This window comes from Physeter macrocephalus, chromosome 11 (assembly GCF_002837175.3).
Source record: "Physeter macrocephalus isolate SW-GA chromosome 11, ASM283717v5, whole genome shotgun sequence".
NCBI lineage: Eukaryota > Metazoa > Chordata > Mammalia > Artiodactyla > Physeteridae > Physeter > Physeter macrocephalus.
The window spans coordinates 169,638,843-169,651,900 of record NC_041224.1 but is presented as its reverse complement, the minus strand read 5'-3'; the positions used below and the strand labels follow the sequence as shown (position 1 = coordinate 169,651,900).

The 13,058-nt window shown below is 47.1% G+C and overlaps 1 protein-coding gene across 18 annotated transcripts in view; it reads left to right on the top strand.

Moving 5' to 3' along the window:
• Positions 1-13,058, top strand: part of TTC7B (tetratricopeptide repeat domain 7B) — a 249,175-nt gene that overhangs the window by 98,735 nt on the left and 137,382 nt on the right. For 12 of the 18 annotated variants that reach the window (XR_008618724.1, XR_008618723.1, XM_024130960.3 and 9 more), the window contains one exon: positions 12,972-13,050. Coding sequence is in view for 16 of the 18 variants with exons in the window: in XM_024130960.3 (XP_023986728.1) it covers positions 12,972-13,050 (79 nt within the window). In the remaining 2 variants the exon portion in view is untranslated. Of the gene's footprint in view, positions 1-11,713; positions 11,795-12,152; positions 12,338-12,694; positions 12,883-12,971; positions 13,051-13,058 lie in introns of those variants that run through there. The other 6 variants (XM_028496318.2, XM_028496317.2, XM_028496324.2 and 3 more) reach the window with 5 other exon arrangements.

Sequence of the window (13,058 nt, the reverse complement as noted above, 5' to 3'; positions counted from 1 at the left end):
TTTTTTTTTTTAAGTATAGGTCATGCTTCCCTATTTCTTTGATTGTCTCATAACAGTACAACCATAAACTAAAAAATGAAAGGAGAATGCTGATAGCATATGCAGAAAATAAGTTTTTTAGCTTTTCAGTAATCATAATGCTGGTGATATGATTTGATATTGTGAAATGTTTTTGTGTAACATAAAGTAGAGCAGCTTAATAGTCATGGAATGTTCTAATTCTGTTATCCCCCATGTCCTTGAGAACCAGGATTCTTGGTGTGGGAGAAAGGCAAAATAGATTTAAGATAGAAGGAATCAAGGAAAAACTCTGTAGTCCTGAATTTGTTTCTTTCTAATTTAATTTTTTTAAAGTATAGTTGATTTACAATGTTGTGCCCATCTCTGCTGTAATAGCAAAGTGCCTCAGTTATACGCATATAGACATTCTTTTTTTTAATATTCTTTTCCATTATGGTTTATCACAGGATATTAAATATAGTTCCTTATGCTATACTGGAGGACCTTGTTGTTTATCCATCCATCCTATGTATAATAGTTTACATCTGCTAATCCCACACTCCCAGTCCTGTCCTCCCCTACCCCTCTCCCCCATGGCAACCACAAGTCTGTTCTCTGTGTCTGTGAGTCTGTTTCTGTTTTGTAGACAGGTTCATTTGTGCCTTATTTTATTTTATTTTTTTATTGGAGTATAATTGCTTTATAATTGTGCCATATTTTAGATTCCACATATAAGTGATGTCGTATGGTATATCTTTTTCTGACTTACTTCACTTAGTATGATAATCTCTAGTTGCATCCATGTTACTACAAATGGCATTATTTCATTCTTTTTTATAGCTGAGTAATATTCCATTGTATATATATATGTACCACATCTTCTTTATCCATTTGTCTATCGATGGACATTTAGGTTTTTTCCATGACTTGGCTATTGTGAAATAGTGCTGCTATGAACATAGGGGTGCATGTATCTTTTTGAACTATAGGTTTGTCCTGGTATATGCTCAGGAGTGGGATTGCTGGATCATATGGTAATGTGTAATAAGTTTATGCAATAAAGCAGAGTTTTGTTTAATTCAGAAAAGGCAATATGTGTGTGTGTGTGTGTGTGTGTGTGTGTGAGAGAGAGAGAGAGAGAGAGAGGAGGTCCTTTAAATAAGTCCTTCAGAGAGACAAGGAGAGGAGAGGAGGTCTGGCTCGGTGACTGACCCAGTAGCAATGACCATCCCTAGTGCCTGGGTTGTGATCTTAAAGTATCATTTTCCAATTTAAAAAACCTCATTCAGTTCTGGGGTAGGAAATAAATAAGACAAGCCTGTAAAATCTCTACATATCAGGTAGCAAGAGAACTATCAAAAAGATTTCTAGCGCTATGTTTTCTAACATGGAATTCAGGCCATATATGGGACAATTTGAATTTCAAGAAGGATAAAAATTGCAATAGTCTCATCAAATATGTTTAAATTCATGAGTTCTAATTCAGTATCTAACAAAGTAGACAGAAAGAAAGAATCAAATGTTTTTCCTCCATTTACTATATGAACTGGAAAACCAAATATTAGATGAAGGGAAACACCTCCCTATAAAATTATTCCAGCTAATAAGTGAAAATGCAGTGAGATGATTAGAATGTCACCATTTTGTAACTCACAGTGAATTAATGTATCTAACCGTCAAGCATTAAGGGCAGCTAACAGCAAAAAAAGAGCGACAGCTGGACCCGATGTGCCTCCTGATGGAAGAACACACCACTGGCAAAGTCTTGCAAAGGGATTGAACCTGAATGGGTGAAGCCTCAAAATCCAGCTCCCAAATGCAAGAAATACAGGGAAAGGAGGAATATATCGAACTGCATGACTCTGTGGTTTTCCTATCAAACTGCATGACTGTGTGGTTTTCCAGCCAGTGGGAATCTCTACAGGTCAAGCAGTTCAGATTCTTTAACTGATAAATTGTAAGGAAAAGAAAGAGGTAGAAAGGGAACCTGTAGATTAACAGAGATTTTAAAGACTCATCAAGTAAGAAAAAAAAGAAAAAGGGCAAGTTCAGGGATGTGTACTTGAGTGATTAAGCCGTGAGGAAGGGAATGAAGCCATGACTATGAAAGTCAGGGGGCAGTTACGTTGGTAGGATGGAGAGGCCTGTTAACTGGAATGGGGTGAGTGACAGCGATCCTTTTTTTTTTCTTTTAACTTGGGTGGTAGTTACAAGTGTTTTTGCCTTGTAATAATTTCTCAAGTGATATATTTGTTTTATGTGGCTTTCTGTGTCTATATTTTATATAACAAAAAGTTAAAAAAAATAGTTGGGGTGGATAGAAGGACACCAGGCGGGGCAGGGGAAGGATCCCTGCCCTGGGGATCCCGGTCCTGGCTCCGCTGTCCGCTCAGCGCTGTCGGGCGGGCCCCTCCCATTCCCTCTTTGGGACTCAGTTTCCCTCTCTGTCAGTTGAAGATAACGAGCCCTGTCTGCTCGCTAGGTTGGTGGGAGAACCATCTGGAACAATGGGCTGGAGGTGGCGTGGGACCAACTCGTGTCACTTCAGAAGAAGGCGATGATGGTGAACATGTACTGAGCAGTGACTGTGGCCTCATGTGATCCTCACAGCGGCCCTGTGACTAGCAGGTGTGCAGCTGGCCTTACCCTGGAAGACCCCGTCTCTGTCCTGAAGCAGCTGAAAGTCTCTTTTTCTTTAAAAATATTAATTTTATTTATTTATTTGGCTGCGCCGTGTCTTAGTTGCAGCTCGTGGGCTCCTTAGCTGAGGCTCGCCAGCTCCTCAGTTGCAGCGTGCGAACTCCTAGCTGCGGCATGTGTGTGGGATCCATGCACGGGTTCCCTGACCAGGGATCGAACCCAGACCCCTTGCATTGGGAACGTGGAGTCCCAACCACTGCGCCACCAGGGAAGTTCCCAGCAGCCGAAAGTCTTAGGGAGGCTTTCTTGATGAGAGAGGGGACTCATTGGTAATTATCTTGTCAGGGGTCTATTAGTAAATGTCCGCTCTTCTGGATGGCTTAGAAGGGCTTGAAAATAGCTTATTCTGCTGAGCAAATTATTCTCCCCACAGATCATGTTTGCCCTGCTCATGTGCTTATTAACAAAGCTTTTTTTCTACAGATGGTGCAAAGGTACAGTTAAGCTCACCATCTGAGGGACTGGATGTGAATTCTGACTGGGAAGGGCCACTCTGTGAGGCATACGATGAAAGCATCTGATGTAGAAGCTTGTCCTAATGAATTGTGGACAGACCCGTTTTTACATTATCATCATTTTGTCAATGTTAGTCTCTTTGTCCATCCCGGTCCACCTCAGAGTTCTCTTTCTGCCGTGAAGGTTAGCCCACGCGGCAGAAATGCTCTGCCGTCCCTTTGTTGTCTGCCGCCACTGGCAGGGGCCATGAATCACAGCCCTTCTTCAGAGCCAACTGTGTCCCGGTAGGAATTTGGCCTGGCCCTCGCTGTTCCCAGCCTTCCTTGCTTCTCTTCTGCCCTGCCGTGCTTTTGCTTCTGTGTCATGGGAGTTAGTCACAGTTTCCAGACTGTTTGCAGGCTTCTGCATGACAGGGATCATCAACTTTTCTGGGCACTGGAGTCAAACTGGGCCTGGGTTCAAACACCAGCTCTTCTGTCTGTGGGCTGTGTGATGATCACGGGCACGTTACATAATTTCTCTGAGCCTTTGTTTCTTCGTGTATAAAACGACAGAAGATGCTAAATAAATACTTGTCAGTTGAGAAAAAAATTTTGACCATAGTATATGATGGAAACCAGTTCTGATGTTGCAGTATTTTCTGCTAAACCAGAGGTACACAAACGTACCAGTGGCTGTCTTTGGCTTTTACCCGATAACAGTTTATGTGTGGAACGGAGGACCAGGTGGTGGGTGGTGCGAGGGTTGGGGAGGGTGGGGAATGGGAGGATTACGTGATTTTGAGCGCTGGGCCGGCGGCTTTACAGGTGTCATCTTATCCAGGCCTCGGGAGCAGGGGTTAGTCCCATTTTACAGATGGGGAGGCAGGTACAGCAAGGTGAAGCCTGTTTCCCAGGCTCTTAGCCCTCCCGTGGAGGCCCAGCGTCTGGTACTGTTTCCCTTCGCCTCGTTTCCAGATGTCTCACATTCCAGTCTCTGTTCTTCGTCTCATGATCGCTCTCAACCTTTGCCCTTTTCTTCTTTTCTATCCCCAACTTACTAGTCTTTCCCAGCCTGACTCACAAGAACCTGTGAGGATTCCAAGCGGCACCATGCTGCCTCAAACTGGGCAACAGTGCTTTGTTTTCCCCGAGAAAAATACCGGAGGCTTTTATGTGCCTGCTTCATGGCCAAGCTCCTCCTTTCCCCTCCGAGGGTGCCTGGTCTGGTTTTGAATGGGACCCTCGGGCTGACCTGGCCTGAGCACCGCCTTCAGAGTTGCTGCCACTCCCCGTCCCCGCTCAGCTCTCCTCACCCCCATCTCTTGCCTGCTTGGCTCCTGAAGGCCTTTGGACCCGTGACTCCTGGACATTTAAAGTCCTATATATATATATATATATTTTTTTAAATTTTATTATTTTATTTTTGGCTGCGTTGGGTCTTCGTTGCTGAGTGCAGGCTTTCTCTAGTTGCCGCGAGCGGGTGCTACTCTTCCTTGCGGCGCGCGGGCTTCTCATTGCGGTGGCTTCTCTTGTTGTGGAGCACGGGCTCTAGGCACGCGGGCTTCAGTAGTTGTGGCACACGGGCTCAGTAGTTGTGGCTTGCGGTCTCTAGAGCGCAGGCTCAGTAGTTGCGGAGCACGGGCTTAGCTGCTCCGCGGCACGTGGGATCTTCCCGGACCAGGGCTCGAACCCGTGTCCCCTGCATCGGCAGGCGGATTCTCAACCACTGCGCCACCAGGGAAGCCCCTAAAGTCCTATATATATTATTTTTAAACTGAGTCCCTTGGATTTTTTCTCACTTGTCATAGCTTTTGAAATATTGTCCCCAGAGGTTGTTTTGGAAATGCAGTTCTGCTTCCTGCTATTGAAATGGAAGTGAACACTGCCCTCTTATCCTTGTATTGAACCTTCAGCTTAAGCACTGTGGTCCATCTGGAAGGACTACCCCCCACCTTGATGTCCTCTCTGCCTTTCCCCCTCTCCACAACCCAAGTGACTGGATGAACAGGATGGTCAAAAGTCCTTCGAACCATGTGACCCTGCTGCTTAGAATTCATGAATGTTTGAAGCCATATTGTTAACAGACCAGTTCTACCTCCTAGATTGTTTTCCTTCTGCTTTATTACTGACATTTTAAATGAGTATTAGATTGGCCTGGTGTGCATCAGCGTTCCATGTAATAAACTATGTCCCTTCTTGGAGGCAGAGGCCATGGAGCCCTGGCCTCTCTTGTGCTCCTCGTGCTACATGTGTGTGTGTCTTCCACCTCGGGCTGGCCTCGAGCAAACACTTCCCTCTGTGGAAGTGAATGATGTTGGTGCCGAGCTTTTCTCTTGTCAGCTTTGTATCAGGCTCTCCTAGAACTTTAGTGGCTAAACCGCCTGGACCACTAGTTTGAGCCACTAAACTACCTCTAGTGGCTCAGCCACCCAAGCTCACATTTTTGAGTTTGGACTGGTCCCTGTTGATTGACTCAGAGCAAACCTGTATTAACTGAGCCAGAACAAGAAGGACTCAGCTGCTCACACCCTTGGTTCCTCTGCCTCATCTGTGTTGCCTCGGGCTCTGACCCTCGCCCGGTGGCCTTTGGCGGAGACTCTCTGCTCCTCCCCGTGGACACCAGCACTCCTAGGCGATGTCGCCATCCTTTCCTGCGAGAGTGACCACAGGGCCCCAGGAAAGAGCTTTTCACTCTTCCACCTGACATCAGTTGTCTTTTGTCATCGCGAGCATGGTAGGCTTTCAGTAAATAGCAGAGGGAATGAATGAATCAAACTGGGGAATATCTTTTTTTTTTTCTTCAAAATTAAATGGCTCCAAAGGGGTAAAACAGACTTTCATGTCTGTGCGTTGACTGGAAGGTAGATTCCAGAATTCCAAAACTGTTTTGATCAATGGCAGAGTTTTGAGGATAATAGTGATAATCATGGTGAGTGCTTAAAAAGCACTTACTCCATGTATGAGCTCATTTAACTCCTACAGCCAGTCTATGAGGTGGGTACATTTGTTCTCACCATTTTACAAAGGAGGAAACCGAGGCAAGCACTTGCCCAAGGTCAACAACTGGTTAAGTGGAAAAGCTTGGGTCTGAGTCCAGACTGACTCCACACTCCGCGTTCTGTTTTGCCTAAGTTTGAGGACGTAGATTAGATGAGTACATGGATTTCCAGGTGGATGCTGGGAAGAGCGAGCCTCATATGTTAGACGCGCTCTGGTTTGTTTGTTAAAAGCGCTGTGAGATTGAGGAGTCCAGCTCTGCGTTAGGTACTGTGAGGCCTCTCGGCTCAAGTTGAGCCTCGTTATGATCCAGGTCTGCGGGAGGAAGCACGTTCGTTGGCCGGCCCAGCATTGCATCCCCGGGGTCCTCTCCTCGTGCGCAGTGGACACTCGCTGTGTATTGTTTGAATGAGGATTGATATCCTTTGACTCATTTCCAAAGGCTGAAAGGAAGGAGGATGGGAGAGGAGCAGGCCTTTCCGTATCCCGTGTTTCCCCAGCGCCTCGGGGTCAGGATGAGGGGAGAGAATGGGTAGGAGGGTGCGTAGTCCTTCCGTCGGAGCCCCTACGGCAGTTTGTCCGGCTGTCATACATCACAGGCAGGACAGTTTGTCTGGCTGTCACATGTCACAGGCGTGAGCAGGCCGGGCCCCGCAGGGCTTCCTGTGCCTCGTCCACCTGTGTCTCTGCTGCCGGGACCCAGCACCTGCTCCCCGTGCTGTGGCTGCCTGGCCAGCTGACTAGGATGCCTGGTTTGCTCTGCGTTTGTCACGAGGAAGCCCTCGTTGCCAGGGTGGTCAAAAAAATGTTGTTAAGCCTAGTATGACTCTCACTAGGTTTGAAACGAGACATACGGAAGCTTCGCCCGCTTGCTCAGGTCCTGGCGTGCCCGGTTGTCACACCCTCCATTGCTATATCTAGGTTGCAGCTGGCTCGCTCCAGTGATCAGAGACAGTCCTTTGCTAATGAGGCCAAGGTTGTGGGTTTGATCCCTGGCCCTTGACTACAGCAAGCCATCTGTCTTCACAAATGCATGTCACTGGATCTGAGGCAAAGAGTGTGTGCACAGAGGGAGAAGCTGGAATCCATTCTGGGAAAAACAGCTCCCTGACAGCCGGCCAGAAGCGGCCTTCCGTACTGTGAAGGATGTCTTTTTCTTCTCCCACTTTCCAGATCTGGAGTTCTGGTTTCTATTCCAGACTCTTTCCACATAGACGATGCTAAGGGTTGTATAAATGAAGGGGAAGCAATTCCCAAGCCTGAGAACGAAGAGAAATTGACCTAGGGATACATGGTACATTTGTGTCTTCTGGGGTTGTAAGTGCTGACAGTGTCCATACACTGACAGGGTGGATCTCCTGGTGTGAGAAAGATCTCTTCAGTTGTCCTCTTTGTGATCACAAACATGCTTTTCAGCCAGGAGATGGGGAAGGGGATTTCAGAATGTAAGATTGCCCTCACCCCGCAAAAAGCTTGCTGAGGGTCATTGGGTACCTGGTTGGCTCTGTGAGGCAGTTGGGACAAGAAGAGGTGAGTACGAGAGGGCCTGTGCTCTCAAGATGACCACAGACATAAATACAAAGGAAAAGCACAGGTTTAGTGCTGTCTACACTCAAAATAGGTACAAACTTGGACTTCCCTGGTGGCGCAGTGGTTGAGAATCCGCCTGCCAGTGCGGGGGACACAGGTTCGAGCTTTGGTCCGAGAAGATGCCACATGCCACGGAGCAACTAAGCCCGTGTGCCACAACTACTGAGCCCGCGAGCCACGACCACTGAGCCAGTGTGCCACAACTACTGAGCCCACATGCCACAGCTACTGAAGCCCGTGAACCTAGAGTCCATGCTCCGCAACAAGAGAAGCCACCGCAATGAGAAGCCCGCGCACCGCAACGAAGAGCAGCCCCCTCCTGCTCCAAATAGAGAAAGCCCACGTGCAGCAACGAAGACCCAACGCAGCCAAAAATAAATAAATAAAATTTTTTAAAAAAATGTACAAACTTGTTGGCAACACCAGGAGGCAGTGTCATGTCTTCCTGGGGAACCTCAGAAAAGGTTCTCAAAGGTGGCCTTTGACCTGGGTCTTGAAGAATGACTTAGGACTCTTTAAAGAGAGAGAGGAGCATGTGGAAAGGCTCCTGGGCAGCAAGGTTTCCCTGAACTGTCGGAAAGGTTTTTTCAAAATCTCGAAATCCTCATTATCCACACAACCCTCTAGAAGCTGGCAGGCTGGGCATGCCTGGGTACGTTGCTTGCTACAGGTGTGTCCCTGCTCTCCCAGGCACCCATGCTGCAAACACGACTGAGGATGCATGAGACGTATTCTGTTTAAAGAGAGCTTGCTGCGCTGCCTGCCAGTCCATGTGCAGTGAGAACGCAGGGGGTAAGAAACAGGTAGAAAATGCATCCCCTCGGGGTCGTGGTTCACTCAGCTCATGGTAGTTCTGAATTTCATTCATTCAACACATATTTATTGAGCACTTTCTGGATGCCAGCTCTGTTTGAGGGGCTTGGGATATGGCAGTGAGCAAAACAGAGATCTTGGTCCTCAAGGCGCTTATGTTCTTTTGGGGGATGTGAAGCCATCCAAGCTTCCTGGTGCTGTCCCGTGTTCACCAGTGTATCCTCAGGGATGAGCCTGGAACTCGATACGTAACAGTGCTCAGTAATCATTGGAATAACCTACCGCTTAAGAGATTCAGAAGCGCCAGTTGGTAAGAAAGAACATGGAAAAAGCCAAACGATTTCTTAGCTCTAAGAGATCTACTGTATTGTCTTGTTCTAAAATTGATCTTTAGTTATAAAGTTCTCCACCCCAGAGAAGGAGAAAAAATACTGAACCTACGCTGGCAGTGGTACCTTTCCCTTGTTACCCAGGAATTTGACATCCAGTATTTTATTCACATCAGAACTTTAAGTTTGCAATGACAATGACAGTTGAGATTGAATTTAAGTGCATTGGTGGCCTGGGCCAAACTCTGAGGTTAGAAGAGAATTTGGAAGGACAGGTTAAGGGAAGAATTGTTTTTTCCCACCCTGCTCCCAAGAAGTGAACATAAAAAATGTTAAAAAAAAAAAAAATACATTGCGCTTGCAGTTGAAATAGCTGCCCATCACAAGGTGAAATAGTTCTCCAGTCTCCGAGTTTCTCCAGCCTTGGTTTTCCGTTTGGATTTTTATTTTGGAACTCTGGCTTCCTTCCCGTATACGTTTCCCCCTTGGTTCGATTGTAGGTTTGTACGTCAGAACGTACATTTCAGAGACCAGCCTTCAGAAGTGCTGCTTTCAGGGCCCAAAGGGTCAAGAGGGAGGCAGAGTGCTGCCCAGTCAGCGCCCTCCCTGGGTGGCCTCAGGAAGTCACTGACCTAAGGGCCAGCACACGGGACCTGGAAGGAGGAGGCTCAGGGGGAGGAGGATGAAACCTGATGGAAAAGGGAGGAGAGAAGAAAAAAAGGGAGTAGGTCAAGGGAGGATTAGAACGTGTCCCTGTGAACCGTGGATGGGCTTTCCTTTGCCTGGGTTTGCACAAGAGCAAGGCTGAGGACGCTGGCCTGAGCTCTCCCTGCTGGGCTGGGCACTGTCGGTGATGTTGGCAGGTTTTGCCTGCCTGTCGGGCTGAACAACCAGCTGGTGCTCAAGGGACTTGCAGGCCCTTTCTCCTTGGTAAGAGCTTAGCTGTTGGGAACTGTTCCACGTGGAGGGAAGCACACCCAGCTCAGGAAGCGAGGTGCAGGAGGTGAACCCCAAGTTCTGACAACTTGCCGGTGCCTGCTGCTCGAATGCTGGCCAGAACCTTCCTTTTAAAAATAGTTCACCATAATGGATTTTGACATCATTGCACTCTGTCAGTCAGGGGTGATGAAATGGAACAAATGACCTAATGTCAAGGGTCTCTGGAAACCCTCAAAACCGGGGAAATTCCTTGTCTCTTTTCATTTTGGAGTGGAGTTTTTAAGCAGCGGTTCATTCCAGATAGTTCATGGGTTTGCACATTTTAAGAATAAGCTAATAGTTTAGAGACATGAAAACAATCATGTGGCTTTTGTTTATTTCCCTCAAATTGGGGTATTTCATAGCCTTTAGAATGTAATTCTTGCAAGTTAATTCCTTTTTTTGTTCTTTTCTATCATGATTATCCATCTAGCTTAAAAAAATTTTTTTCTGCTGTCATGGCAACAGTGGAAGTGATTGCTTGAATAAAATTATATGACTAAAAACATGTATGAATGGTATGAGAGTTGCTGAGAATTGTATGTCTTTGCATTTAGAATATTTATTTCCTTTTCTGATATTTAAGCTGGGCGATCTCTCCCCTCCAGTCCCCCTCCCTCCTGCCCTGTGGGTGGACAGGCAGCCTCATGGTTGTCTTGACGGTGCCGTTTGACCAGCACAGCCAGAGGCCTTCTGAGACATTCTGCGGTTACTGCAGATCCCCTGTTTACAAGCAGGATTCCTCCCAGCTTCAGGAAGAATTTGATTCTGAATGCTAAGCTCTTCCCAGAAGTAAACTGGAAGCAGTTTGAGAAAAACTTGAATTTGCCTCAAAGGCAGTGTCAGTGCGTCAGGAATACGTCCTCAGCTGCTACCGGTTTGGCCTCCCGTGCGGCGTCCTCTCGGTCACGGGGACTTCCTGCAGTCGCCACCAGAGGGCCTCGGTCCTGCACGGGAGAAACCACACCTCAGCCTCAGAGGGGAGTTGAATTTCTCTACCCGTCGGTTGTCATTTAGGGCAGCTGAGGCCTCACCCTTGGACACCAGGCTGCTTCACCTGGGCCAGCAGATTTTCTTTCCAGTTTTGAACCAGTCCCTAGGAGAATCTCATTAGCTGGGAGCACTGGAACGCATCCGATTTGTATTATGTATATGTATTAGTGTTCATATTAATGATGCAAAACATAGACCTTTCTTGTATGCATATTTTGTTCTTTCTTCTAGAGCTGCACTACAGTTTGAGGGCTCACATTTCTTTCGTCAGGAAGGTGAGGGGTTGGGTAGAAAGGTCCCAACTCGCCCTCTCGCTGGGCGTGGAGGTCTGAGCAAGCCGTTTCTCTTCTGTGTCCCAGTGGACTAGGTTGTGTCGGATCACTTATAGCTAGACAGTTCTGTGCTTCCGTAACTGGATAGCTATCTCACTCTGCAAAGAGGACCTGGGAGACATTCCAAATGGCCAATTCCCATCTGATAGCCTTCCCTGACTTATAACATATAGATTTGATACTGCCTACTCAAGGCCTAACTTCCAGCCTGCTAAAACAGCCCTTTAAACCTGGGTCTCCAACTATATTGTCCCAGTCTCACCTTATTTCACACAGTTCAGAACGCCATTCTTTTTGTACACGGTAGGAGCTTAATCTGCGATTCTGGAATAAAATGAGACTGCTCTGTCCTGCCCATCCCTTTTTTCAGCTGTAGCTGTTTTCTCCCCACCATGTTACTTAACAGAACCGAGCTCCAGTCCAAAGCAAATGTACTCTGGTGCCTGTGAACACAGATCCCATAAAAGCAAATGAAGGGGAAAGCAGCAGCGTAGATTGCATGTCCCAGGGCCTGTTACCTAATTCTTATTCATGTCTCCTTTAGTGCTGCCTGGACTGCCAAGCGCAAGCCTCTCTTTTTATGCCACCGTAAAGCTTCTGATCTGGTATCATCTGATATGTGTGGGTGAGAGGAATATGGGAGTATTGATGTATCTGTGCCAGTAAACCATTGCCTTCAAGTTCTGGGGCTGTTCTTATGAATCAGAGTCCTGGGATGTCACGTTAGGTATAAGACACGAATTAATAGCCCTTGTGAGTGCTTGTAGCATACAGAACCCACCTTCAGTTAGATTTAATCCCTTTGTGTGATTTAAAATGTCATCCAAGAAGAGAGCTGAATACCTAGAGCATCTGCCACAGACTGCAGAGGCTGGCTGACAGGTCCGCACCGGCTGACCCGCTATGTGGCTTTTTTGGAAAGCTGAGATGTGTTCTAACGAGCAGGTTATAAATATCACGGGGTTCTGTCGTAGGAGGTGGCGCTGCTCGATGTAAAGGGACCTGCTGGGAAACGCTCCCAGCTGAATGGGTCAGACACAGCCTTCAGAGGGGGCAGACAGCAAGTGGGGTCTGGGCATATGGACCGGGATTTACTAATGAATTACTGTCCCTTCACGAAACGTGTCACCCTGCACGTCTCTGTGAGGTGTGTGGGCACCAAAATGAGGTATGCTGGCCCCAGTCAGGTGGCGCCAGCCTCCAGCCAGCTCCCACTAACTGTGGGAGGGGCTGTGACCCTCTGCCTCGCTGGGGGCAGGAGGGGCCGATGGGTTTACTGGGCAGTGATGTATGTTCTCGAAGACACGGAGTGGTTGCTTGCTGGAGCCCCTCATTTTTCATACCTTTTCTCTTTGTCTTGCCTATAAAGGTTGCAGGTCACAAGAAGCCTTTCCCATGTTGCACACAGTGCCTTGTTGATACTCCTGTACCCCTTTGCCACCCACCTTGCGGTGCAAAGATAGAGTTTTCAGCACCACTCGGCAGAGCAGGAAAACTCCTCAGCCACTGTGAGGTGGAAGGTAGACTCTGGAAAGATATCTTGCCTTTTTTTTTTTTTGCCTCGGATCTGATCTTCCGACATTTATTTTCTTGAGAAAATTGAATTGTGGAAGTTCAAAAGACCATTGATCCTAGGTCAGACTTTTCAGAGTTGAACAAAGATGGACAGACATGTGCAGAATCATTGCTTACAGCCTCGCCAACAGCTTTTATGTAGGCAAAATGCATTGAAATATGTGTATAAAATATTTAACATTAATACACGCCAGACGGAAACCCTGTCAAATTCTCTGTGCACACAGGAACTTGACGAGAGGAGTCGGGAGATTTAGAGAGATCCTCAGAGCAGTGGAAACGAGAACAACCCAGAACCTGCGAATGGTAAGTGT